We start from the raw sequence: 25978 nt of genomic DNA, 5'->3' as shown, positions 1-25978 counted from the left end.
CAGCATGGTTTTGTCTTCATCACATAAACCTGTGAACAGTGTTCAGGAGCCATTCTGATAATGAGGATTGCAGCCTCCAAGCAGGCACGATATTCTCAGTTTGCCTCCCTGCTGTTCAGGGGGTAGTAGTGAACTTGCTTTAAATGGGAAGCGTCTGTTCTTCCCCTGAACCCCTCACACCAGAACAGATGGGTGGAACTTGGAACGTGGAAGGTTTTACCTCAGAGGTGGTAACAGTGAAGCCACTCATTAACACTGAATTTACCACTTCGTTAGCAACATTGCTTCCTGTTGGGAAAAGCTACTACAAGCTCTCAGATTGACTGAGCATATATTTGTCTACCTCTGCAGTAATGGAACAAGGAATACACGTCTTTTAGGCAAAACTGTCTTACTAAATTTCTTAACTTTCTGTGACCATGTTTATACTTTGCTGCATGATACTGTGTGAAGCTCACTCAGTTCAGCTGTAAAATTGATGGGGCTGTTGTGCATCCTTGGAGGTTTCGCTTCTTTTGACTTACGCATTACTGATTCTTAGTGCACGTTTGCACTACCCATTTTTAACTTGTGTACGTGATGTAAAGACTCCTGCTGGGTAGTGCATTATCACCATTTTAGGGTGATAGCTTTGAATGTGATCTTATTGGAAGTCTTTATTATGGTAGAAAATGACCCATCTCAATATTTTTTCTTCAGAATAGTAAATAAGTTGTATTACATTCAGGCTTAGGTTTTACAAATGTAAAGGAGGTTAAAGCATTTGTTTTGTCCTTTTGCCAGTTGTGAACAAAGCAAGCGCAATAACAGAGAATTGCCATGAGGCCATAGCTAGCTGTGAATTGTTTGAATAGCTGTCATAATGTTGAATTTAAAAACTAATACAAATGCTGGATTTATTTTAGAGTGTGACATACAGAGGTGAAAGTGGTGTCGTTTAACCAGGTTGTTTTCTCTCCTTAGGAAAAAAGGATGTCAAGAGTGATTATCCTTAATTTCGATGAAGGACCATTGCAGGGAGCCATGGATATTACTTGTGAGTTGTAACATCTTAATTCAGAGAGTCTAGGTAATGACTCCTTTTAACTGAGATCTATTAAAAATGTTAATTAGTAACTGAAACTGAGTATGTGATGGCAGGAATCAAATCCCCCAAAAGATCAAAGCAAGTAGTACTCTTTAAGGGTAAAAGATGTGATTTCTGTAAAATATGGATGTTTCTGGCTCCTGGATGGGAGTTTTAATGCCTTATGCTTACTGTGTTCTAAGGTTCTGTATAAGAGGTAAATGCCAGGGTAGAACTGAAGTTCACGCTCCAGTTTATTATATGCTGATTTTCATGTGTAGGCAGTTCCTTTGTGCTCACTAAGCATTGGGTAGATGCTTTTGTGTATGAATGTAAGTCACTTGTAGAAAGACATACTTACGTACACAAGGTCTCCTAGAGGCAATTAATGTGTAGTAGTTCTCAGTATTAATGGATGGTGTTATTGTCATGCTCTGGATTCAACATTTTTTCTGGTAGATAAATCCTAATTATATAATTCTAATTGGGGGGAGGGGTGGAAAGGGAGTGCACCTTTGAAAATGTGCTGGCTTATTTGATTATAATTTAAAATGGGACTTAGAAGCAGGATTTGACTTATTTTAAAGCAAGAAGAGCCCTTTTGTAAGAAGGGAATGGGAAGACTTGATTTCTTCAGTGAGTTTGATCCTTTGCTATGTCTCTATCAGTAATCAGATGTTCGAAGTCAGCTTAGCTTCCTCTTTTAATACCAAAGCAAGCACTTCCTCAGGCTTATGTATAGCATCAGGTCAGTTGTATACAAGCACTATGAAAAAAAGTGCTACCTTGAGATACTTAGAGATTATTTTAGTTTCGTAGGTTCTAAAGGGAAGTATGTTTAAAAAGCAAACAAACAAAACACTAAGATGTCTAGTAGGTATCTGAGTAGCCTTTACTCTGAACTTGTTTTACTTCTAAAACTAAACTAAACTCTGTTTATGTTAATATATATGTAGAATATATTTGCACAAGTCTTTGACAATCTCATTTCCCCCATCTTGCTTGCATGTAGGTGTTTTTGAACTGGGGTACTGGGCAGTCGCTAGTTTGCTGTATGGTTATTAGTACAATATATGTATATGTAATTTTTATAATTGCAGTACTGATTTTTTTAAACATCTTGAATATCCTAAATGAAAAAAAAATACATTTCTAACAAGTTCAAAACATATTTTTAGATTACAGTGTAAAGAAGGCTGTCAATTAAAATTAGCGGTATTCATTTCTGTGATTGCCTGATTCTGTTCTTGTTTGGTTTTTAGTGTAAATATACTTAATGGACAGACCAGCAATATGGATGATTTAGAGATAAATACTGAAGTCACTGGTGCTAAAGAAGAAGAAGAAATCCTCTGTGATGGTAATTTCATATCTGAGGAAGAAGGTGGCATTCTTAAACCACAAGAGAGCGACACGTCATTTCAGAACAATACATTGACTCTGCCTGAGGAGCTGTCAAGGGACGGATCTGAAAAAGCCTTAAGTGGAGGCCAGGCTTCTCTATTTATACACACTGGTGCTCCTACTGTTTCTAACGAAAACTTTATCTTGTCTAGAGGAACTGCTGTTAATGGACCAGTTTCACACTCCACCTCAGCTAAGACTTCCATTATGAATAAAGGCAGTGTTTCATTAACCACTGGACAGTCTGTAGGTCATCACACAGATTCCTGCTCAACTTTGACAGTGGTTCATGATCTTCAGCTGCCTGCAAAGAGTACAACACAGAAATCAAATCAGCACCAAGTTTTATTTTTGTTACCTGATGTAGCACATGCTAAGAACCTGACTCATTCCATTAAAAATCTACCTACCTCTGCTTCAATTGGTTGTGATTCACAGAAATCAGTAGGAAATAGTGTAGATAGCACTTTAGTAGGCCAAGTAGAAGTTTGTGAGGATGATAAAAATTTACTAGTAAAAGATGATTGTGTCGATACATTAACAGGCATTTCCTCAGGTACAGGTGGTTTCAGATCGGGGTGTGATCCCAGCTGGGATCCACAAAAAGAGTTTATCCAGTTTCTGATGACAAATGAAGACACAATAGAGAAGTCTCCCATTCACTGTAAAGTAGGCTTAGAAAAAAAACGGAAAAGGAAAATGGATGTTAGTAAAATAACACGATATACTGAGGACTGTTTTGGTGATACCAGTTGTATTCCTAGTAAATCAAAACTGTTAAATGTTGACTTTTTAGAGCAGAATGAGGAGCTGCAAATGGTAGAACCACAAAAATACTCATTGAGTAAAGTAAAGCCTGAATCCCCAGATGAAGAGCTGGAAGCTGTTGATGCTATCCAGCAGCTCATTTACAGTCCTGCTAGTAACTGTGCAGAAGATACTTCTCCTGTTCACACTAGCACTTTTCTTACCAATACTTTGCAAAATAAATGTGAACAGGATGAATCTGAATCGCCATCCACTTTCAGTACTGATGAACCATCCTTTTATCCCTGTACAAAGTGCAATGTGAATTTTAGGGAGAAGAAGCATCTGCATAGGCATATGATGTACCATTTAGATGGGAACAGTCATTTCCGTCATCTCAATGTCCCCAGGCCCTATGCGTGTAGGGAATGTGGAAGGACATTTCGAGATCGCAATTCACTTCTTAAACATATGATAATTCACCAGGAAAGAAGGCAGAAACTGATGGAAGAAATCCGTGAGCTAAAAGAACTTCAGGATGAGGGTAGGAGCGCACGGTTACAGTGCCCACAGTGTGTATTTGGTACCAATTGTCCCAAAACATTTGTGCAGCATGCAAAGACCCATGAAAAAGATAAAAGATACTATTGCTGTGAGGAATGCAATTTCATGGCTGTGACAGAAAATGAACTGGAATGCCATCGAGGGATTGCTCATGGAGCAGTAGTCAAATGTTCTATTATCGGTAGCGACATGTCCCAGAGGAAAACACAGAAAAAGGCGTCCTTGAAAGATCCCTATTTAGGATCCTCAAAAAAGTCATCAACGTATATGTGTAAGATGTGTCCTTTTTCTACATCAACTAGAAGCATTTTAAAAAAACACATGGAATATTTGCACCCAGCGTCATGCATTGATCCCTTTGGTAGCCATCTTAGACTAGACAAAAGAAAAGGCAGCATCATAGAAGAATCTTTAGATTTCGGTAGCAGGACAAAACAGTTGATCAAACAATCTTCTACTTTTCCAAAGAACTCTGTTTTAAAACAGGATGTAAAAAGATCATTTGGCTCTACTTCACAGTCCAGTAACTTCGCAAAACTTCACAAGAGGCCCTACAGGATACAGAAGGCTCGGAAAAGCGTTTCACAGACATCTGTAAGTGTGTGCAATCTAAATTCCACAAACAAGACCTTTTTGATTAGAAATAGCATTGACCAGAAACCTAAATATTTTCATCAAGCAGCAAAGCAGAAAGCTAGTGTCAAAGCACGTGGTAATAATTTGTATAGGCACAAATATGAAAACTACAGGATGATAAAAAAATCTAGTGGCTCTTATCCTTTGCATTTAAAAAAGGAAGAGTCCAACTCTGTCAGTTCTTTACATTTATTTTCCTCATCAAGTAGTCCCCGTAATAATTGTTTTTACATGGATTCAAATAATCTTGATTGCAAAAGGGCAGAAGGCTGTAAAGCTCGTAGGCGTGTAGCTGTAAAGAGAGTGGTTAAAGAATCCAAGAGGGAAGGCTCTGTTAAAGGAGATGATTTGGATTGCTATCCAGATTTTCTGCATAAAATGACTGTTGTTGTTTTACAGAAACTTAACTCTGATGAAAAAAAAGACAGCTATGAAACGGAGGATGAAAGTTCATGGGATAATGTTGAACTATGTGATTACACTACACAGTCTGTGGAGGATGAATCTTACAGTGATATTAATCAGGAGCATGTAAACCTATTCCCCATATTCAAAGGTAAAATGGAAGATCATGAAGCTGGTGATAAATCTTCACTTAGTTTTGAGCAGAATGATGGCTTTTATTTTGAGTATTACGAAGATGCTGAGGGTAGTAACTTCCTGCATGATTTGCATGATCCTCAGAATTTAGAAAACGTAGGATCAGCGTTGCCAAAGCATAATTCAGTTTTCCATTGGACTGATTTGTCGCTTGAAAAGAAGTCCTGCCCATACTGTCCAGCAACCTTTGAAACAGGTGTTGGATTGTCTAATCATGTCAGAGGACATCTTCACAGAGCTGGACTAAGCTATGAAGCCCGTCATGTTGTTTCACCAGAACAGATAGCCACAAGTGACAAAATGCAGCATTTTAAAAGAACTGGAACAGGAACTCCTGTTAAACGTGTTAGAAAAGGTAAGTTTGGGGGAGTTCTGTGTTTTATTTTGGTTTTTAATTTGGGTATACAGTAAAGGGGACAAAGGGATTTACTGAGCACTAAGCAAGACTTGCTTTATCTTGTTGTAAAGCCCCTTGTCGTCATGATTTGCTGTTGTGATGTCTCACTGCCTGTAGTTGTCAAAAAACATTATTATTGTTTCCTTTGTAGCGATTGAGAAGTCTGAAACTTCCTCTGAGCATACGTGTCAGCTCTGTGGAGGCTGGTTCGATACTAAAATTGGATTGTCTAATCATGTGCGAGGACACCTGAAGAGGCTTGGCAAAACCAAGTGGGACGCGCACAAGTCTCCAATCTGTGTTCTGAATGAGATGATGCAGAATGAAGAGAAGTATGAAAAAATCCTAAAGGCTTTGAACAGTCGCCGCATTATTCCCAGACCGTTTGTTGCTCAGAAATTTGCATCAAATGATGACTTTTTATCTCAGAATGTTATACCTCTTGAAGCATACCATAATGGCCTAAAGACTGAAGATACATCTGTGTCTGCATCAGAGGAAGAAGGGCTGAGTTTCCTAAATGAATGTGATGAAACAAAAGCAGTACTACATAATGAAAAAAAAAATCAGTCACTTACACTGATAGAACTCCTGAAAAATAAGAGGTTAGGAGAAGAGAGGAATCCTGATATTTCTCCTCAAAAGATTCATAATCAAACTGCAAGAAAGAGGTTTGTTCAGAAATGTGTTCTTCCATTAAATGAAGACAGTCCATTGATGTATCAGCCACAAAAAATGGACTTGACTATGCAGTCAGGTAAGAAGATGTTTCTAGCCATCTTGACAGCATTTCCAAAGAATCTGTTAATTCCTAGAGAAGGTACAAGTGCAGAGTATTTTATTTGGGATTCTGTTCATTTAATTCTTATTTCGTTTCCAGAGGACACTGACTGCGAGCAGTAGCACAGCAAATTATTCTGACATGGTTTTACTAAAGTGAAAAATAACCCACAGCAGCACTGAGGGGGTTTTGTATGGAACAGAGTTCCTGTTCTGCATGTGGCTGGGCATACAAACTCAAAGCGGACATAAAATGAGCCTCAGTAAGGAGCAAGACACGTCCTTCAATACCAAGTTGAAGTGTCCATGCATATTTGGTAGACTTAACAGTTCTGAAATGTTTGGGCTTCTAACCCTGTTTCTGGGCATTAAAACAGCTGGTTTGGGAGCTACTTCACTGAAGTCTTTCAGGTTTGTGCAAAGCAACATCTGCTCAAACTAACAGAACTGTTGATACTGTTATAAACACATAATATTGCAAAATGGTGAATCACTGTCAACTAATTCTGATGGTTTTAGGCAATTGTACTCTTACAACATAGGTTAATTCTTGTTTGTTTCGAAATTGCGGCTGCTGTGAGAAACTGATGCTTGCTTAGGGCCTGTCTGTCCTGAGTGAAGACTGTGCTGGTTCAAGCTTTGTTGGAGTACAGTTGTAGCCAGCAGATTCCTGATGCACAGCCCCTGACCCATAAGAACCTAGATTGCCCCTCCACTGAGAATTGTGCTAATGAAACAATTCTGTAATCAACTTCCTTGATACTCTGTATACTAATAGAGCAGGTTTTCAGAGTGATATTTTTAATCTACTTCGCATAGTAGACATTCTGGTCTTGGGGAATTCTTACAACATCCTTTTTAACATGTACGTAGAGCTTGTATTTACCCATTTCTTGTTTGGACACCTCCTTATAGTGCTGCAGGAATCTTTAGATTGAGGAGCAGGATCTTATTTTTATACTCCTGAATATTTTTTGTTCTGTTGGTTTTCTTGTTGCTACCCAGTGCAGGTTAGTAAAACTGGCAGTGCCTAGTACTTTTTCACCTATATTCTTGTCTTTCCTTAAACATATAAACACAACAACAATCTGACATGCTTGGAAGTTCTTTTAGGGGACTACAGAAGTGTGGCAGTCAGTTTCTTAACAAAGGTGGCTTTCTAAAATGACATAGTAGAGGTGGAACAGAATTACATCTCTTGTCTTCTGGACATCCGTGGTTGTCCTTTAAGACAGAAAATTGCTTAATAAAGGAAGTGTATCTTTGACAGGCTTAATGATTTGAAAAGCAATGCTAAAGGAATAGCTTGCCAAACCTGACACTCTGTATTGCTTTCTGTTTTAATATTTACTGCTGAATACTAGCTAGTTCCTGTTTGGTTGTGATGAACAACCAGGTAAAAATAAACACGTGCTTGTATAGTACTAACAGTTATGACTGGGGGCCTATCTCTGGCTGAGTTAACAGAATTCGACAACTAACGCACTGCGCCAGTTGAGTTAATACGAAAATACTTAACATAAGTTGAAATTCTTCTGTTTTTCCGTAAAAAAGGCAAATGTTTCTAATTCTGGTTTTTAGTTTTTATAAAGGTTTTTACCAGCCAAGTATTCGTCTTCTGTAACTTGCCTGAAAAAACAGCATGTCTTCTGTGCGCTGCTGGAGAATAGCATTCTTTCTTTCCATCAAACACAGGGTTTCCAGCTGAGTAGTTTTAGCTTTTTCTGTTTATTCTTCTAATAATTTGTTGATAGAGAACTTGAAATGTTCGTTGACCAAAACAATGTATCTTCGGTAAAACAAAGGGAGAAACATTACCGTGAAGGTGAGCAGGGGATAAGTTATAATGGTTTCTTGGTTTCTTTGTCTGGTAAGTGAGGAGTTCAGTATTGTTTCACTGCTTTCCTGTGATAATAGCATGTTACTCTGTTGATCATTTATTTAGCACAAAGATCTTAGCAAAAAACTTCAAATCATTAACTTTCATTATTGATTGTGCAGCTAAAGTAATGAACAGAAAATGCACTGAACAAATTGTTCTGTCTTAGCAGCTGTTCAGTGCTGTGTTTTACCACCTTTTTCTCCAAGCCTTCAACAGCAGCCTAATTTAGTGTTGAGCTCTTCAGTCTTGTGGGTAAAACACTTTTAATTACCGCCTTGTCAATGAGACTACTTAAATTCCCTTTATGAGAAATGTTGCAAGCTCTGAAATTTCTCAAAAGAATTGTGCTATTCAAATTGCAGGATTGTATTTTGGGACTAGAGCTTCATAATGTGGAGATCTGTAGGAACATGATAGTAGGTATTAACTGCAGAGTAGCCTACTGGGCTCAAGTTGCCTCCTTTCTGTTCTTTTTCAAATGACATGGTTTGGCTTAAAGCACTACATGGAAAACTAATAGTTAACTTGGATCCTTCTAATATACTAAACAATTGCGTCAATGCAGTGAATATATTTTAAACCATCTTTATTGCAGAAAACTTTTTACAACGCTTTGAGAATTTCATTTTTTTGAAGAGAGAACTGGATTATAGTTTTCTTTTGAATGATAGGTATGCCTGTGAAGCTTAGAACGTGTGTGCATTGCAATACGACGTTTACAAGTGCTGTTAGCCTGTCCAACCACTTACGCGCTTATGCACGAAAGAAGAGTGCTGGACTTTTGACTGGGACAGGTATGTTTTGTTACAGATGTAAAAGCAAGTCTGTCTATGATACATTTTCCTCATCAGACTGGACAAAAGCATATGTTAATTCAGAATTATTTTGAAGCTTCTACTGGTAAACAGTTGATTTGCCATGAAACTTCAGCAACTTGTAAGCAAAGGTATGTTGCTGTTGTCCACTCTCATGCCTGATTTTCATTCTTATTCATTTATTTTGGATCCAACACTTAAGGTATGTAAGCAAAACTGAGGGATGGTTGCTTAAATTCATTCTCCTACAATATCACAACTTCCAAACCAGCCTTCTAATGAAGTGTTTAAAAGTACCTCACTGATGAGAGGGGGGGAAATAAAAACCAACCCCACAACAAGCCAACAAGTAATTTTTACAATCTAGCACATGAAATTGCTAAAAGTACTGTTGTTCAGATAGGAAAAGCAAGTAATTCTACAGTTTGTGTATTTATGGCAACATACTGTATGTAGCTGGTTTCATTTCTTGTTTGGCTCACAACCCCAAAATTACCTGGTCTGATGTGGAGTGAGTGCAGTACAGCATTTGGCACTGCTATTAATGGTTTTTATTAAAAACCACTTCACTTTGAAATTCCTTGAATAGTGCATATTTTGCCTGATTTCCAGAGGCCTGCAGTTTGGTTGGCTATATAGGCAGTTTCTGAGTTCAGTTAGATTATTGCTCAGATTAGTGAGACTTTGTATGATTGTGGAGCAGAGGTGGAATATAGAGAGGAAGATTTGGAGACAAGAAATCAGGGATATTCAGTAATTAAGAAGGGCAACCATCAGTTTTCTGTGTCATCAAGCACAGATTTTAACTGCAGATGTAATTCATTATGCTAAGAATGACAAACTGAGTTAGGGGCTTTCTCTGCAGAAGGGTAAAAGAAATACTTCTACAGACAGGTCCTGTGGCTGCCAGGTCTTATGTTACATCAAGTTAAGATACAGCGTAATAGATTTAGAAGGAAGTCAGCAGATGCAGTAGTATCCAATGCATAGGAGTATATGCCTTTAGTTAGTGATTCTGAAAGTTTTCATATTTAGTCAGTAGAAAGATGATGACAGTGGGCATCATTTACCACTGCTGTAACTGTGGTAAGTTACTTTGCTTATATACCTACTGGTGACATACTTTCCAATAGCTGTATATTTAAATTGCATGTTGAAATCTTCAGTGGAGGAAGCACTGTGGCACATAGGATAGTACACAGAAATTGGATCCTGGCCAAGCTCCTTGTAACTCAGCTTTCTTTTTGCTAAATGGGAAAAGTGAAGGAAGCTTGTTAAGGTGCTTTCAGGGATATTTGTTTTATTTAAAATATGTATTTTTCTAGCGAAGTAGTAGCATGCTCATTGGAGCAGTGGCCACTTTCTTTAAAAGAACTAAGAGAAAACTCCTGAGGCTTGTATCATTGGACCTAGAAGTTTGTTTAAAATTAGGTTAGAAGCAAAATGAGGTTAGAAACAAAGCTGAAAAAGAAAAAAAAAAAGGTTAGAAACAAGAATTTAAAACAACCCAAATCTTTTGATTGCAGAAGCTGGAGCTGATAAATAAATTTGGATAAATTTGGAGATAAATAGCCTGTACCATGTGGTTAAAGGCCCGTCACTGGAGCCAGTCAGTGACTTAGGCTTAAGTTCTAGCTATAACTTCATTAACTTCATGCAATCAATGTTAACTTAGTCATTACTATTAAAACTGCTATAACTGCAAAGTGTGTAAGCTTGCTTGTTGACTTTTCATTTGAGCAAGCTCAATGCAAGGCTCATAGACCAGAAAAATAAGCTTTTAAAAAGTGGTTTTATTTGATGTTCCACTTTATATTATAAATTTTAGTGAAGATAAATGTTTTAATGAAACATTTCAATAGCACACACTACTTTTAAACTTTGCTATGAGTGTTGCTGTTGGGGAATCTCAGGGTTTTTTTATTAAAAGGTGGTTGCAGTTGAGAACAAGATGTCTTTGGTTTGGCTTCAGCCTGGAACCTATATGGAGGCAATGATATGCTCATACAGAAGGTCCCTTCTTCTGCTTTCACAAAGCCTTTGTTATATCTTCTAAAGTAAACATAACTACCAAAAAGAAATCATGTTGGTTGAATACTTATCTCAGTTTCTTGCTGTAGGTCTGTAATTGTGTGTAAACGCAAATTGCAGTTCTGTTAACTGGCAGTTGTTACAGAAGCTGTCTAGGCATTAGTGTTTAGTAACAGAAGTGCAGTGATCTCTCTGTATCACCAAAGGGAGACCTTTCCCAGCACTACATTAGCTAGCGTACTAGTCTTTTGCTCAGTTTTGCAGTTTGTCTGCATGTGGTTTTGATGTTGACTATTACATTGCTTTCCTAGCAGATGCCCTGCTTCTTCAGAGTCAGTAATTGGATCACATTTAGTTTGTTGGGGGTGGGGGGGTGGTGATGTTTTCTTTTTACTCCAAATACAGCCTGACAGTTTTAGCAGTGTAGTACACTATGTGTATAACACACTATGTTAAGCATAATGGGAAGATCTTAAGAATGGACTCAAGAAAAACATCCTAGATGTACAACTTTCTAGGCTGTTGGCATTTCCTACGTTAGTGTTTATTAAACTTAATTTGTGGCTGTAGTTACCTGGTATGGATCCACTGTATAGCAAATCCTTGTCTAGGTCCATTTGGATAGTTCCTTTTGTATCTGCTTGCATCATGGTCTTCAGGTGTCTGAGTGGAGCATGAATTTGTTGTTAATATGGTCTGATTTTGAACAACATAATTATTTAATCGCTCATCTTTAGTAGATGACAATCTTGTATATCCGTTTTGGTTAAGAGCAACACATCAGTGTTTCTCAGAGGATGTGGCAGACTTGCCTCTTTCTTCTGATTAGAGCACTGGACAGATTTATGCAAGATTTTCACAGTGCGTCTTGCTCTTCTTGGTACAGTTTTATATCCAGGCTTCCTTTTCTTTTCTCTAGGTCTCTGTGGACCCTTCCCCTCCTCCCTTGAGTCTTTTGATACTCTCTTGCACCCTGGCTTTTTACATCTTCTCTTTGCTGCCTATTTTCACGTTCTCAAGTCTCTTCTTTACAGCTGTCATCTTCTGGGTATCACCATTCTTTCCTTCAGTCTTTGCTTCTGTAGATGGAGACTGCTTTTTCAGAAGTTTGGGGGAGAACAATAGAATACAGAGTGAGGAGTTCGGCCTTTGAGCCGGTAGTATGACTGAGGTAGCAGTTCATGCAGCCATTGTGCTTCCAGATAATTTCTAATACTGCTTTGTCAGAATTGTAGCTTTGGGAAGTTTGACTGGAAGCATATGCAGCTACAGCAGAGACCTGAGATCCACTGGCTTTGCATGTCTGTATTCTGTGCTGCTACACTTACAACTGATTAACTAGCACAATAAGCTGATATTTAGTATCCCATTAAATCCTTCAGGTAGTAAATTACTGGAGGGGGTTTTCAAATACATTTTACTGTGCAGTATTGATGAGAATAGATTGCAAGTGATTGAATCTGAACATTCATTATTCCTTTTTAATTGGCAATGTTTTTAAATGGTTAATTGATCCATTTATGTGTGCAGTTATTCTGCTTGTGTTAGCTTACATATGCTGTGGCAAAAGTAACAAAGTCTGGATAAAGACCCAGCTTCAGTCTTCCTGAAATGAGAAATGTTCCGTGTTGGGGGACGTCAAGAAGTGGAGCATGATTCTGTGCAATTTAGCATAGATGCCCTTTAATTGTGAACTACAGACCAACTGTTATGACATGAAGGACCCATAATTGTGACTTTCCTAGTTCATGTTGTCTTAGGCATGCTCATTTAAGCCTCCCATCTCCATCTGCTTGTAGTCTTCATTGATAAGCAGTCACAGAGTTAAAGAAGGGGGTTATGTGCAACGTTTTTACTTAGAATGTGTTTTTTGAAGAGGTTTGATGAAGTGGTGTAATTGTTTTTTTACAAAAAGGTTTTGGAATAGCAACCAGGAAACACTGGGCAGCCAAGCTTGAAGGAAGGAGGTTTTTTCCAAAAAGAAGCCTTTATGGAGAATGAGGATAGTTTGGGAGCTCTGATAGCCACAAAGTAGGCTTTAATGGTAGGTTGTTCCTGTGTCTCTCTGGCAATTTGCTGCAATTTCCATGCTGCTTACTGGAACTGAATATCCTTGGGCTCTTCCTGAAAGTGATAAAAACATTTTCTTAGCAGGTCATGCTTTGTTACAGTAAAGGATTGGAAGAACAGTAATTTTTTGGTCAGAACATGGCTTTCTTACAGGTGAAGCAATAGCGTGATGTACTTGATGCTTGCTTGTAAGCGTCGTATCAACAGAGTACTTAAATGTGTGCATGCGACTTCATTTCAACTTGTTACTCACTGGATGGACACTGGATGTATGTTACAGTTACTGGTACACGTCTCTGATAACTGGCATTGGAATTACGTTTTTCGATCAGCTTTACCCAGCTGTTACTCTTTCTCCACTTAATTTCCTGCTTCGTGGGAGTAACTTCAAAATGTACTAGTGCTGCTTCGTACCCCCTAAGAAGTGAAGGAATACGTTCAGTAGATATAAAATGAAAAGGGAACAAAAAATATTCTTGCAGAACACAGGTTTAGTATTCTTAGTGCTTGCTGTCTTTTGGTAACAGCTTCTTGCTCAGGCAAAATCTACTTACAATCCTAGGGAAGTTACTGGAAGAGTGCATTGAGTGATCTGAATGTTTTTTTCTTGATGTCTTTTATGGTGATATTTTCTGTCCTTTGTTTTGTGATTGCTTTATCTGGAGCTTCTGTCCTAAATGGTTCAGAGAAGATGCACATTTTTTTATTTTCTTTGTTTTCTTATTCTTGGAAAAGGTACCTTTCAAGGAAGTAGAAACTACCTCCCAAACATTATGGCAGTTCTGTTTATGTCACTGTCTATTTGCCTGCACAGTACCTTATAGGGTTTTTTTCTTAGAATATTACACACATACAAAGCCATTAGGTTTCAGGAACTCTGTTGCAGAAGACCAGTTCAGGTTTAGCAAGAAACTGAAAGCTCCGTGAAATGCTTGGGATGTATGTGAACAGAATCTAAGTTCTTGATGGGAATTAATGTCTTACTTTTGCCAGTGTGAAGGAAGTAAGCTAGTTCTTGTTTCAAATGCTTGGAGGCTGCTCTAGAAGGAGCCTGCTGTCTACTGCCCTTTTTTTTTACTCATATCAACTGACATCAGCTAACTGACATCAGACGCAACTCATGGATGTGTTTGCATTCAGATACTGACTTCTGTTCCCTCCTTCCCACGATGTTCTGCAAAATGAGCAGTAATGGCAAAGCTTTTGCTGTAATAACTGCTTCAGACACGTTGCCTCTCCTGCAAGTATTTCCCTTCCAAGAATGGGTATCTGGGTTTCAGTATTTTATGTGCTTACATGTCTGGTGGTGGTGTTAGTGATGTTGCAGTATGTAAAGTATTTATACTACTTGGTAGTTCCTACAGCCTGAAAGTTAGTTGGATTTTTTTTTCTTCCTAATTATATGAAGAATAAGCTTTTGATAAGAGCATAAAACATTAAGAACCTATTGCTTGTTCACTTTTCCAGAAGTTGTCTTGGCCATTTCTGTTTCTCTCTCTCCCCCGCCACCTCAGGTTACTGCCTTTATATCCACACTGCTTTCATTGTTGCTATCAGAAAATATGCCGTTGAGCCTCATCTTCCTAATGATGGCTTAACGCAGGCTCTGAAGGAAGTCTCTTCAGGTTGATACCTGCTTTCTACTTGTTTGATTAGTTCTCTGGTACCTTCAAACCTCAAAAATTCATTCTGAGTTTTCTAGATAATACAGAAATCTTCAGATCTGGGGATGGAACTGGGAAATACCGAGTGTATCCTACAAGTTAACAGTTTTGGCTACAGGGGTGTTCATTTAGAGGGCACAACAAATGCAGGACGTGTGTTCTTTAAATCAGCATGTTTTGCCTCACCAGATGATGTCTTATGCTTCAGAATACTGGGATTTATTCTTCTGTTTTGTATTACAGGGCTCAAAACTTAGACAAGTGTAACCATTACTTTGTTTTTATTTTACTGTTAAGATGCTCTAGTAGCATAGCATTTTACCTTTGTGGTATCAAGAATACCACTTGTTATTGTCTTTCGGGTTTCTGTGGAGTTTTAGTGTCAGTGTCTTAAAGTAGAGCTAGATTTACTTCTCAGTTCAAGCAGTCCCAAACATCTTGATTTTTTTCTTGAGCTTTATCAGCTGTTTTCATCATAACAATATTAACTCAGTTTAATTCCCTCATCCCCTAACTTTGGCTGCTGCTTAAAGTCGAACTTCAGGTTTTGTTACAGATTTCCATCGCATCTGTTTATGGGAGGTACAGACCTCAGTGCTAACTGAACACAGTGGCTATGTGCTTCCTGTTCACACACATTAATTTCATACATAGTTTCAAACGCTTAGACTGAATTTCAGAAGTGGCTTTGCCATCCCTGTTGATTGTCCCACTGTGAAGGATTAACACATAGTTCTTACAAGATGCATTAGAATTCAGACAGGAGTGAGGGAAGCTTCGTTTGAAACTTAAAATAACTAACTTTTGCTTTATGTTGAAAACAAATAGGTGATTTATTCAAACTAGAAATTCTTGATTGTATTGGCTGAAAGCTGCAACTTTATGAAGTTGTAGACTGGTTGAAAATGAGTGGTCTTACGATGGTCCTTGAAACACAAAACAAGTTCCAAGATTTTGACAGCATTTTATGCATGAAAGGGAATTTCCAATGGTACTTTGCTTCTGTTGCATTCTCTAATAGGTTAGTAGGTGCTTGCTGATACTAAAACAACAGTTTAATGCCAAATGTCAAATTATCTAGGCTTCTAAAGAGCAAGCACTGTGCTAAGCTAAAAAAGCTTCATGTGTTTTGCCAGTAAATTTCTTAGAGCACACTGTAATTGTTTTCAATTTACATTATAATTAAATGTAGAATAAAAAGGAGGTAAATGTCTTTTCACTACTGCTATAGGGGATGCTTACTAAATATCTCTGTTTGGTTAACACTTATTGAAGTATCACTTTCACATACAGAAATTTCTCTTCCTAGCTTTAGACTGTAAGCAAAAGAAGTCAAGATCAAGATCTGGAAGCAAGAAAAAAATGCTGCCATTACCTCATAGTGCTGATGAAGTTTACATACTCAGATGCAGGTACATAGGATTATTTTATTGAACAAATAAAATAATCTTTAGAGCTCACTAAGTTTAGTCAGAAGAAAATTTAAGATTATATCCTGTAAATGTGTTTGTATTAAATTTAATAATAAGGGAGGGGGAAATGGTTGCATATTTTAATTAACTTAAGCAAGAGGACTGGAATCAATCATACTCAGGCATTAGGTTGCCAACTTTCTCTAGCTAAAATCTCATTGGTCATGTCTGAGTAATATTCGGTCCTTCAAAAGAAACCTTACGTAAGGACAGACTGTTATTGCTAGTGTTAAAAATGTAAGGGTGTCAGCTGTATAAACTGCAGGGGTTTGTGCTCAAAGTTACTGTAAATGAACTCAATTACTAACATTTTCAGCTAAAATACATAGAAACAAGCTTCAAGAAAATTCAGGCTTTCCACTTAATGTCTTGTCTTTATAGTTTTGCAGTAGAGCTAGATATATCTTGATGGAATAACTTTAATGTCTGCATAGGTTTTGTGGTCTGGTCTTTCGAGGACCTTTGTCTGTTCAAGAAGACTGGATAAAGCACTTGCAGCGACACATTGTCAACGCAAATCTTCCACGGACTGGAGCTGGCATGGTTGAAGTCACATCACTACTTAAAAAGCCTGCTTCAATTACTGAAACTTCGTTTTCTTTACTGATGGCAGAAGCAGCATCATAGAACAAGGAAACATTTTAAATTTTAATTGGATGTAAATTTGAAATACTTTGTCTTTTTTTAAATAAATTGCTACACTAAATTATGTTTATAAATGCTAAAGACAGAAAAATAGAGGAAGTGGATTACAGTAACATCAAAAGAAATTGAATACTTAACAGTTACAGTAAGTAGTCTTTATATTTTATATAGGGTGGAAGATGTGTTTTTAAGGTTTATTATGTTTTTGTCAGTTACTGTGTTCACTATCAATACAAGACCATTACATGTACGACAGCCATTTTTAAATTGTTGCACATGGGTACTTAAAAGACAGATTTTAATAAAACAAAGAATCCATGTTCTCTTCAGTGTTACCCAAATCAAGGCTCTGTTTATTCCAAAAAAGAATTACATAGTAAAATAAGATATTATTATATTTTGTTTGTATGTATGTAGTGTTTTGTATAATACCAAGAACTGCTAATACAATTTACTCAACTTAGGGCATTAAATATCATGTACTTCATAGTTCAAGAGACTGTTTCATTCAAATAGGGCAATTAGTACTATTCTATCTAGGTGTATAAGTGTTTTTTTTAAATCACATGAGGCTTTTTGTACTAAAAAAGTGGAGGGAAACTTGTTTAAACAAATTTCTAAGAGAAATATGTACATAATACTGGAAATTTGTGGTAAGGAAATATTCTTTACTTCAGTTGCATTTCTCACTGACAATAAAGTGGTGCATCCATGCTACCTCCTACTTGTCAACAAAGATGGTATTTACCCTTGTTTTTGTAACATAGTAGATTCAATCCAACTTTCTTTATTACAACGCATTTTTTTGTTAACAAGTTTGTTTCTTTATGATGAGTTACTTAAAGTCTGACTTGCTTACAGAAGTTTGCCTCTCTACTATTTTATTTAACACTGTAGAAATGTACTAATAAGCATTGCTCACTACACGGTTAGAGTAGACTTCTCATTTATAATTCTGTTTAAAAGATTGATCATTTTAGAGAATTCGAACACAGGTTGAAATGTTTCTACATATGAAGAGAATGTTTACAACTTAAAATTTAGAGCTTGTTTTGGATGTGATTATATGTATGAAAACTGTAACACTATGCTCATGCTAAGGACCTACTTACAGAATTACTGAAATAAATGTGCTGTGAGGATGGAAATATGGTGCAGGTGTCTTGGTCATGATAAGTTGTGTTTGTTCATTTAAACTGTCTTCAGAACATGATTTTTGTTCAAATTAGATTCCTCTACAAATCAATTTTGTATGCGAGTAACATTTCATTTTACTCATATAGGGTAACAGATACTGTAGTTAAGCCAAGGATATGCATTGATATTTTCTTTATATGTAAATAAAGCTAAAAGCAGTTAAGAGGAGTATTTTGGTAGAGTATATACATACCTCACTGCCAGTGAAATTGCTTTCCTATGGTATATCTCCTTACCAGAAAAATCTCTAAATAAAAAGGTTTAAAGAAAATCTAAATGTCTATAATGTGAAGCATTTATTTGCATTGTGTGAATTAAGTTTGTGAAATTGATTTGTCTTGCTTGAGATTAGAATCTTCTCATGATCTTAAGTGAAAGTACATTTACTTGCAATAAACTGACTTGTTCACAGATGCATTACATTGGATTGGTGGAAAATGTGAAGGGAAATGTCTGTCTTCCTGTATGTGCACAGCTCAGAGTTAACAGACAAGGCTTGTGAATGTTCTGGTGAAATAGATGGGCTGAAACTGCTCAGCTGTGCAGAGCAGGGTCTTGAGACAAAGCCATCCGAGCTCTGTCAAGGCTTTCATTAAATCAGTGCTGTCAGATGTTTTACCGTACAAGTTGCTACAGATAATTTTAGCTTTATTGTCAAAATTTATTCCCTTTTTTTTTTTAGCTCGAAGATCTGGATCAGTACTGGAGAAAAAAAATAGAGATTTTAGGAAAGGTAACTGGGGTGTTGAAGTGTGTTGCAGACAAATTATGTGTATGCGGACTAACAACACAAGTTTAAAATCAGTGGGTGATTGTGGGATTGTTTTATAAACAGTGAAAATGGAAGTTTGACAGCAGTGTGTGAAAACGGGATAGAAGGAAGTGATCAAATCACCTTGAATGTTTATAATGCTTTAATAGAGTGCTTGTTTACCTTCTCACCAAAAAAGGTGCTTGTGAGAGCACCATATTTTGTGGCTATTTAACAGATAAATCAATTAAGTGCAAATGATATTTATCTAGTATTGTTAAGAATGCTTGTAAGGTAAAGCCATACTGTGCGGAATTTCGCATTAGCAAAGATCTCCATTAGGTTCATAATGATAAAAACCCTAGTTAATTCTGAATTACTTAATTCATTAAATCCCAATAGTGAGCTGTTTTATGTAACACTAAAATGCAAGGTTGTGTCTGAAGAACAGGGAGCTTTAGGGCTGATTAGTTTCCAAATGAGATTCTTTTGATGAGGAGCAGCAGTTTTCAGTGGCGGGCTCGCATCAGATCCTTGACAATCTAATTTGAAATAGATACAGAAGTTCTAGAACTCTTCTGATTATTAAATTAATTGCATATATGATTGATATGGACTGAATGGTCTTTAAAAACTACTGGTAGTTGAGTTACCCTTGAGCTTTCTTTAGCCTCTAGTCCTCTGTGGAGCTCTTCTTGTTTTCTGGTGTTTGGAAATACAGATCTTCTGTCACTACCTACAAGGAGGAAAAAAAAAGTCCCCCTTTCCAGAGTTACAGACATTCTAAATAATCTGGTAGAAGCCAGTTAATTAAATCAGTTGCTTTATGGTATGAATCTCATGTTTTGAGATGCATGGCTTGAGAGGCTCTGTGGCAGTCTCTGCCACAGGACTGGACTGACAGAATTGCACATAAAAACACAACTGTTGGTCTCTTCCCGTTAGGTAGTTTGCTTTGGGATGAAGGCTGCAGTGGTGTAGCAGTTTTTGGTAGTGTGTTTAGGCTGTATGTGTGGGAACTTGGAGATGGAGGCAAGTGCTTAACAAATGTTGATTCATAAAGATCCCTGGGCATTTACTGCCATTTGCCATGTACTGCTTCCTGTGCACTCTGTGAACTGTATTAGGTGGGACGCTCCCACAGGTTGAGGCAGTCCAGCTCAGCCCATAGATCCAACTTTTGCATTCCTAGGGCTCATCTCCAGCCCTGGTGCCAGAAGTGAGCTGCTGACTCTTCTGTGTGGGAGGAAAAGCACAGACCAGACAATAGCCACTGGGGAGGGAGGGCAAGCATGTAACATGCCAAAGGTGGGGATTGTAACAGTTGGGGCTTATGTCCTGGGCGGACTTTTCGTGTTTGAGCTATGTGTCTGTCTAAGGTCCTGCCTTTTCAGCCACATTCAGGGAAATCACCAAGGTCTCTGAGGTAAGTGGATCCCAGGAGGAATGTGAGTCATGAGTTGGGGCTCAGAGAAGTTCATCCATCCCGAGTTTGAAATGGTCAGCAGCATGGGACTGAGAAGGGGAGATCTTTTCCTGCAGGGCTGGTTTGACTCCAGTGCTTTTTTTGGGCCAGGTGTGGTTCTGGGTTTCCTGTGTATCATTAGTGCTTTAAAGAGGGGTTTCTCACTAAATCTTCTACCTGACTCTGAAAACAAACGTGGGGCAAATGAACAGCAAGTATCAAGTACTTTCTTTGAACTGAGTGGTAAGGGCTGCATGCAAAGGCTGTTTAGCTGAGCACTATGGTTAACAGACTTTTCCACTTTTTGTCACAGTAGTTAATGCCCTGGATACTTAAACACCAGTTGAATATTTAAAATAAATTTGGTTTATATAGTTTTGACTTTATTTTTTAAATCCTGTTAGGATGGTAATTCCTTAAAAAAACTGCCTGCATTATGATTTCAGATATTTCAATCCACCATGCTTTGTAGGTGCTGTTGCCTGATCCATGGGTAGCAATTTTGGTGTAATGGAAACATGTGGCCATAGTGCCAGGTCTGTAATCTCTTGCAATAAAATGTTCCTTTTTAACACTGCAGGCTGCTTGGTGTTCTTCCTGTTGTTCGGAGCTGAGCTGCATGGCACACCTGGCTTAACCCGGGGACTTCCACCCTAACGTGAATAGTTGCATGGCGAGGTGAAGAGGACAGGTCTGTTGGCTTTAGCCTTCTGAGAAGTCAAGAGGTGAGGCAGAGAGAGGCTATTTGCATTGCAGCATTGGGGAACAGAATGAGGACTGGGAAGGGAGGCTATTGCCCAAGACAGGAGCCCAAATCGGATGACAAATCACGAATGACAAGAGATCTCATCTGCACATATCCTCCCACTTCTCAGGCTGCATAATCTATTTTTTTCACCTGCTTTCCCGATTAGAAGCAGTTTGTCCCTACAGTGCTAGCTGCACAGTGCCTTCCATGTACTCCTGGACCCAGAGTACTCAGAAAAACCCAACCTACCTGGTGCTCTGCATCTTCTCCTGCTACAGCATGAAAGAAGTCATTGCCATACCACTATGATGTGGCACACACAGAGAGCATAAATGCAGGGGTTGGTCAAATTTGGCATGAAAGAATATTGGCAGTGTTTACTTGTTTAAACAAGGGCTGGAGTGGGGGTTACCTCCACGCTTTCTACTAGGGTTGACGTACTGGCACTGCTCATTCTTATTTGTAGTTGCACTATAGGCTGATGAACTTGTATTGAAAAAAGCAAAGCAGGAAATCCCTGTAACTTCAGTGCTCTGGTCCCCTGTTAGTGGTGGAATCACCATCCCTGGGAGTGTTCAAAACCCATGTAGATGAAGCCCCTAGTGACATGGTCTAGTGGTGGCCTTGGCAGTGCTGGGGTAATGGCTGGACTTGATGATCTTAAAGGTCTTTTCCAACTTGGTTGATTTTATTATTCTATGATTAAAATTTTAATACAGGTCAGCTAACAGCTTTTTATAAAACTTGTTAGTAATATTCAAGTGTAGCAAGTAGAACAACCTTGTGGTCCAAGTAGCTGGTGCCTGGCTGCACCCAAGCACAGGCAGCCCCAACCTGCCAGAACGGAGGTGGAGGAGTCTGTATTGCTGGTTATGAAGACGGTTTGCACATGTTACTTGAAGGCTGACATGCTGCTATTTTGGCTAGAAATAAACGGAGTAAACGCATCCCTGTAGGGATGCTTTTCTCTTGGAGGAGGCAAAGTTTGTTATAAAAGCCCTGAAAGACCTTTCTTGTGCAGGCCCTGCACTCATTTTGCTGCAATTAAAACTCAAGGAAGTAGCATCCGTCGTAACTGTGAGCCCAGAGACCTCATGATTACAAATCTTACTGTCCAGTGGGGGAACAGAGGGAGCCCTGGAGCCTTCTCACAGCTTCCAAAGTGCTTATACTGTACATATTGTATAACCTGCAGCACTTTTGGGCTTTCTGTCCTGTATCTTCACTTAAAAGTACGCTTTTAACTCAAGATCTGAGGGATGAACAAGAGATGATTTCAGGGTTGGAACTAGATGATCTTAAGGTAATTTCCAACCCTATGATTCTATAATCCCTCTGCTTTTGTGTCAGAGACCTGCAACGCAAACTGCTTACATGTCATGTATGGTGAGTATTCCTAAATATATATACCACTTCTTAAACAGCTGATTATGGGAAACTGGAAACTTCACAGTTAAACATCTGTTTACGTATCTTTAAGCCAGCAGCAGCTGTGAATCATGTTTGTAGCTCTCTGTGAAACTCCTCCAATCCATCCTCACTGCTGCAGCAACTAATGCTGTAACTCTGAATCCCATTGTACTCTTTGAAACAGCTTCAGAACAGAAGTGGCTTGACGAAGCAGCAAGGAAGCCAACGCCATTAACCTGTGTTTTAACCAAATAAGGAATTCCATGTCATCCAGGTACAAGTCTTGCTGACAAGAAATTATACTTTCATCTGTCTCTTGTCTGAATAAAACAATTGTGTGAAAGTGGGAGAAAGAAAAGAGCCTTATTTGGATAAAGCAGCAGGGAAAAAATGTTGTTTTATTTTTAAACAAACAAATGAACAAAAACCCCATAGGTTGAAACAGAAACTGCAAACGGAGAAGACAGTGTAAGCCTGAGGTTGGCACTTGTTTTTGCAGTCCTTGGAATCCTGCTGATGGCTGCATTTGCTGTGCCTCCAAATCTTCAGGGGTGCGTTTGGGTCCCTGGCACAGGGGAGGTTAGGGCAAATATTATCCTTAGCTGAGCAGCCAAGGAATACGTTAAACCCAAACTGTTAAAGAAATGGGTAGTGACAGGGAAAAGAGGTTTTAAATCCCATTTCTTGTGTTGAAAGTCAAGTGTACCATTCCCTTTGCTACCTGGAGTACATTTACTGGTGCTTTTTATGTGCTACGTACAAATTCATAGGCATTTGGTCCAATCATGAAGGAACTTTAGCTGCTCTTCCCACATGTGGCCTCAGTCACAAATTTGATGCTGAGATCTGAATATTCTGGGTTCTGTTCATGCAGGAATTACCATTCACTGCCTACAAAAAAATCACTATTTTTCGTCCATAATTTGACAACATCCTCTTATTGAAATAACCTCCGATACTAAGCTCAGTGTTCTCTGGCTGCAGCTGACCATGAGTGCTAATGAATGACTAAAGACCTTGACCCAGAATGTGAGTGTTCTTCCAGGATCCCAAACTCATTTCTTTGCCCTCAGGCCCCAGTTCCCATCTGGGGATGGTACTTAGCCGCGTCTCACTGGGCTGCTAACCTGACCATTTTCATTATCTTCATTCCTAGCTGGGTCTGTTTTCCTTTTCCTCAATTTTTGCTTATATCCACATTTGCTTTTTCGTCTTCGTTTTTCATCTCTCTTGTTCTCTAGGACTTTATTTTACCTCTGGCTACCAGTGATGAAGCTTTTTTGGAAAGTCCCATAAGCTATATCACTGTGAACACAGATAGAGTACTGTTTAGTATTCTTAAAAGCATAGCTAATGGCCTGATTTCTGATTTATTTTATATGGAGGCAGCAGCCTCCAGTGATAGGGGAGGAGGAGATATTTAGGTTTTTGGAAGAAGAATTATACAGAACACAAGTCCCAAGTTATAGAGTTGGTACCAGCCCAGGACTGGCGATGACTTTGCTCTTGGGAGCTTATGGGCAATCCACGTCCATCTGGACCAAGAGTGCTCTGAAAAACCCAGTATACTTGGTGCTCTGCAACTCCCTCATCTCCTGCTGCAGCCCATGGGCATGAGCCCATCTTGGAAAGGGAACATTTTGTACCCTCTTTCTGGTTTGTCTGCATAAACATGGATTCCTGGCTTTGCTTTGCTTGCTTTCTTTTGGGTTTTCCTTCTTTTTCCTATTTTTTTCTTCTCTGTTTTTTTGTTGTTGTTGTTTTTCTTTTTTTTCCTGACAGCCTTTGTGAAACCATATAAGTATTTAGAAAATGGAGCATTTGCTTGAATGATTTTTGTTAAGAAGCAGCTGGTCAGCTTCTTCGAGCAATGCAAAACATGGATGTCTATTAAAAACCGGTAAAATCACATTGGAGAATCCTAGCCCATTTACTGAATGCAGTAGATAACATGAAATTCTTAGGAAATTGTGATTTCAGGTCTAGGTGTAGAAATGAGCCAAGAGTACATGAGTAGCCCCCTCCACTGCCAGCAGCAAACAAAATAAGCAGCCTACAGGTTTCTGTAATTCACTGCAGTATGCAGCAGCTGGCACAGAATTCCCCCAAGGAATGGGAAGAAGAGGGGGAAGCCCTGCTTTTCAGTTCTCCTGATGTAACATGTTGTGTGTGCTGGGCTGTGGAAGTTGTATGATGGTCCAGACTACATTTCCTTCACGTTACCTTAGGAGTTGGAAGCAGCAGGTATGTTACATGGGAGTATCTGCAGTCTAGATGTGGATGATACCTACTACTGAGGCAGCCAGATTTACAGTGTCTTAGTCTCTTTTGAAGCAGTAGGTGCTTATCTTGCTGTCGTCTTCCAGATTTCAGATGTCTTCCCTACCTTAACAGACTGAAAATGGCTATCCTGGCATCATTGTGGTGTTTAGGTACAGTTAGTGCTGTAACTGGAAAACAAACCATGGCCAAGGGTGCTGCTGGGGACACACCGAATGAAGCCACATCCTACTCCTTCAGCTCTCCTGAAGTACTCCATTAATGTTCAGATGACCTGATTATTGCTGGAAGCTCATTGGATAGGAGAGAGGAATTGTGCCTACTGCTAGAAACATTGCTCAGAAGCTACTAGTGTAATTATTTTCTGGTATATTCAAGTAAAAAGTATAATTTTACTATTATGATAGTAAGTATACTAGTATGTTGGTGAAATGCACCTGCTTTAAAATACTCTCCTTGAGAAGTTAGTAGGAGGAGAATAAGAAGTGCCAAATGTAGTATCTCTGAGAAACTGGTGCATCTGACATGGAAAAATGTATCTTTGCTTCAAGATCAGGTATTAGGTAAGAAAATAGCAGATGTGATTAAACTACTTTGGGGAGCCTTAACAGATGTATCTGCTGCTTCTAACAAAGCCTGTAAGCCTGAACGTTTTGTTTTCTTCCATGCAAAACATGGATTACACACTATAGAATGGGAAATGCAAGGTAAAAAGGAGAGAATTATCTCACTGCAGTATTTTCATTAGGATTGTGCAAGGTAAGTCATTTCCCATAAAACAGGAGGGGGAATGAGCTGTGGAACCCGGGTGTGCTGCAGCAAGGCTGGTAATTAGAATGTAGTCAGGCAAAATCACAAGGGGGTATGTAATAAAAGCAAGCTTTAATGTGATTTAATTACCATGACGGAGTTGCATTCAGTGAGAGTCTGGTCACCCAGTGCAGTGTGACATCCTCCTCTATAGAGATGTGTTCCTGAAGAGGCTTCCACCTCAGCCATCTGGCTCGACCACAAGTGCAGTGCAGTGAGGGACATGGAGTCCAGTGGGACTCACTGAACTTGCTGTAATGTAGGCACAGCATCTTGTAACAAAAGCGTGAATACAGACCTCATTCTGTCTCATGTGGGAGTATGTCATTTAAAAGAGATTAAAGCCTAAGATATAGTGTGTTCTGGACACATGCCTATAAATCTCCTTCACGTGTATCACTGCTCACAAGCACAGTGGGTGAGGGATGTGCTGGGCAGCATGGGCTATGGCAAAGCACTGCACTCTGGCTCAAGGAATTTATAGCACTTATCATGCACAGTTGCAAAAGCCCAGTGATGGCAAGGACACGTGAGCTAGCTTTTT

At 38.7% G+C, this 25978-nt stretch overlaps 1 protein-coding gene across 9 annotated transcripts in view; it reads left to right on the top strand.

Annotated features, from left to right (window-relative positions):
* Positions 1-18387, top strand: part of ZNF644 (zinc finger protein 644) — a 78469-nt gene extending 60082 nt beyond the window's left edge. For 5 of the 9 annotated variants that reach the window (XM_057429154.1, XM_057429153.1, XM_057429158.1 and 2 more), the window contains 6 exons: positions 964-1069; positions 2329-5372; positions 5566-6171; positions 8748-8870; positions 15966-16068; positions 16563-18387. In XM_057429154.1, coding sequence (XP_057285137.1) covers positions 2360-5372; positions 5566-6171; positions 8748-8870; positions 15966-16068; positions 16563-16755 — 4038 coding nt within the window. In that variant the 5' untranslated portion in view covers positions 964-1069; positions 2329-2359 and the 3' untranslated portion in view covers positions 16756-18387. The remainder of the gene's footprint in view (positions 1-963; positions 1070-2328; positions 5373-5565; positions 6172-8747; positions 8871-15965; positions 16069-16562) is intronic. The other 4 variants (XM_057429155.1, XM_057429159.1, XM_057429160.1 and 1 more) reach the window with 3 other exon arrangements.
* Positions 18388-25978: the final 7591 nt, after the last annotated feature.

The sequence above is a fragment of the Pezoporus wallicus genome, unplaced genomic scaffold, assembly GCF_028554395.1.
Source record: "Pezoporus wallicus isolate ANWC-B61680 ecotype Strahan unplaced genomic scaffold, APGP_CSIRO_Pwel_v1 contig_593, whole genome shotgun sequence".
Classification (NCBI taxonomy): domain Eukaryota; kingdom Metazoa; phylum Chordata; class Aves; order Psittaciformes; family Psittacidae; genus Pezoporus; species Pezoporus wallicus.
The sequence above is the reverse complement of the archived record's forward strand: the minus strand, read 5'-3'. Positions and strand labels throughout refer to the sequence as shown.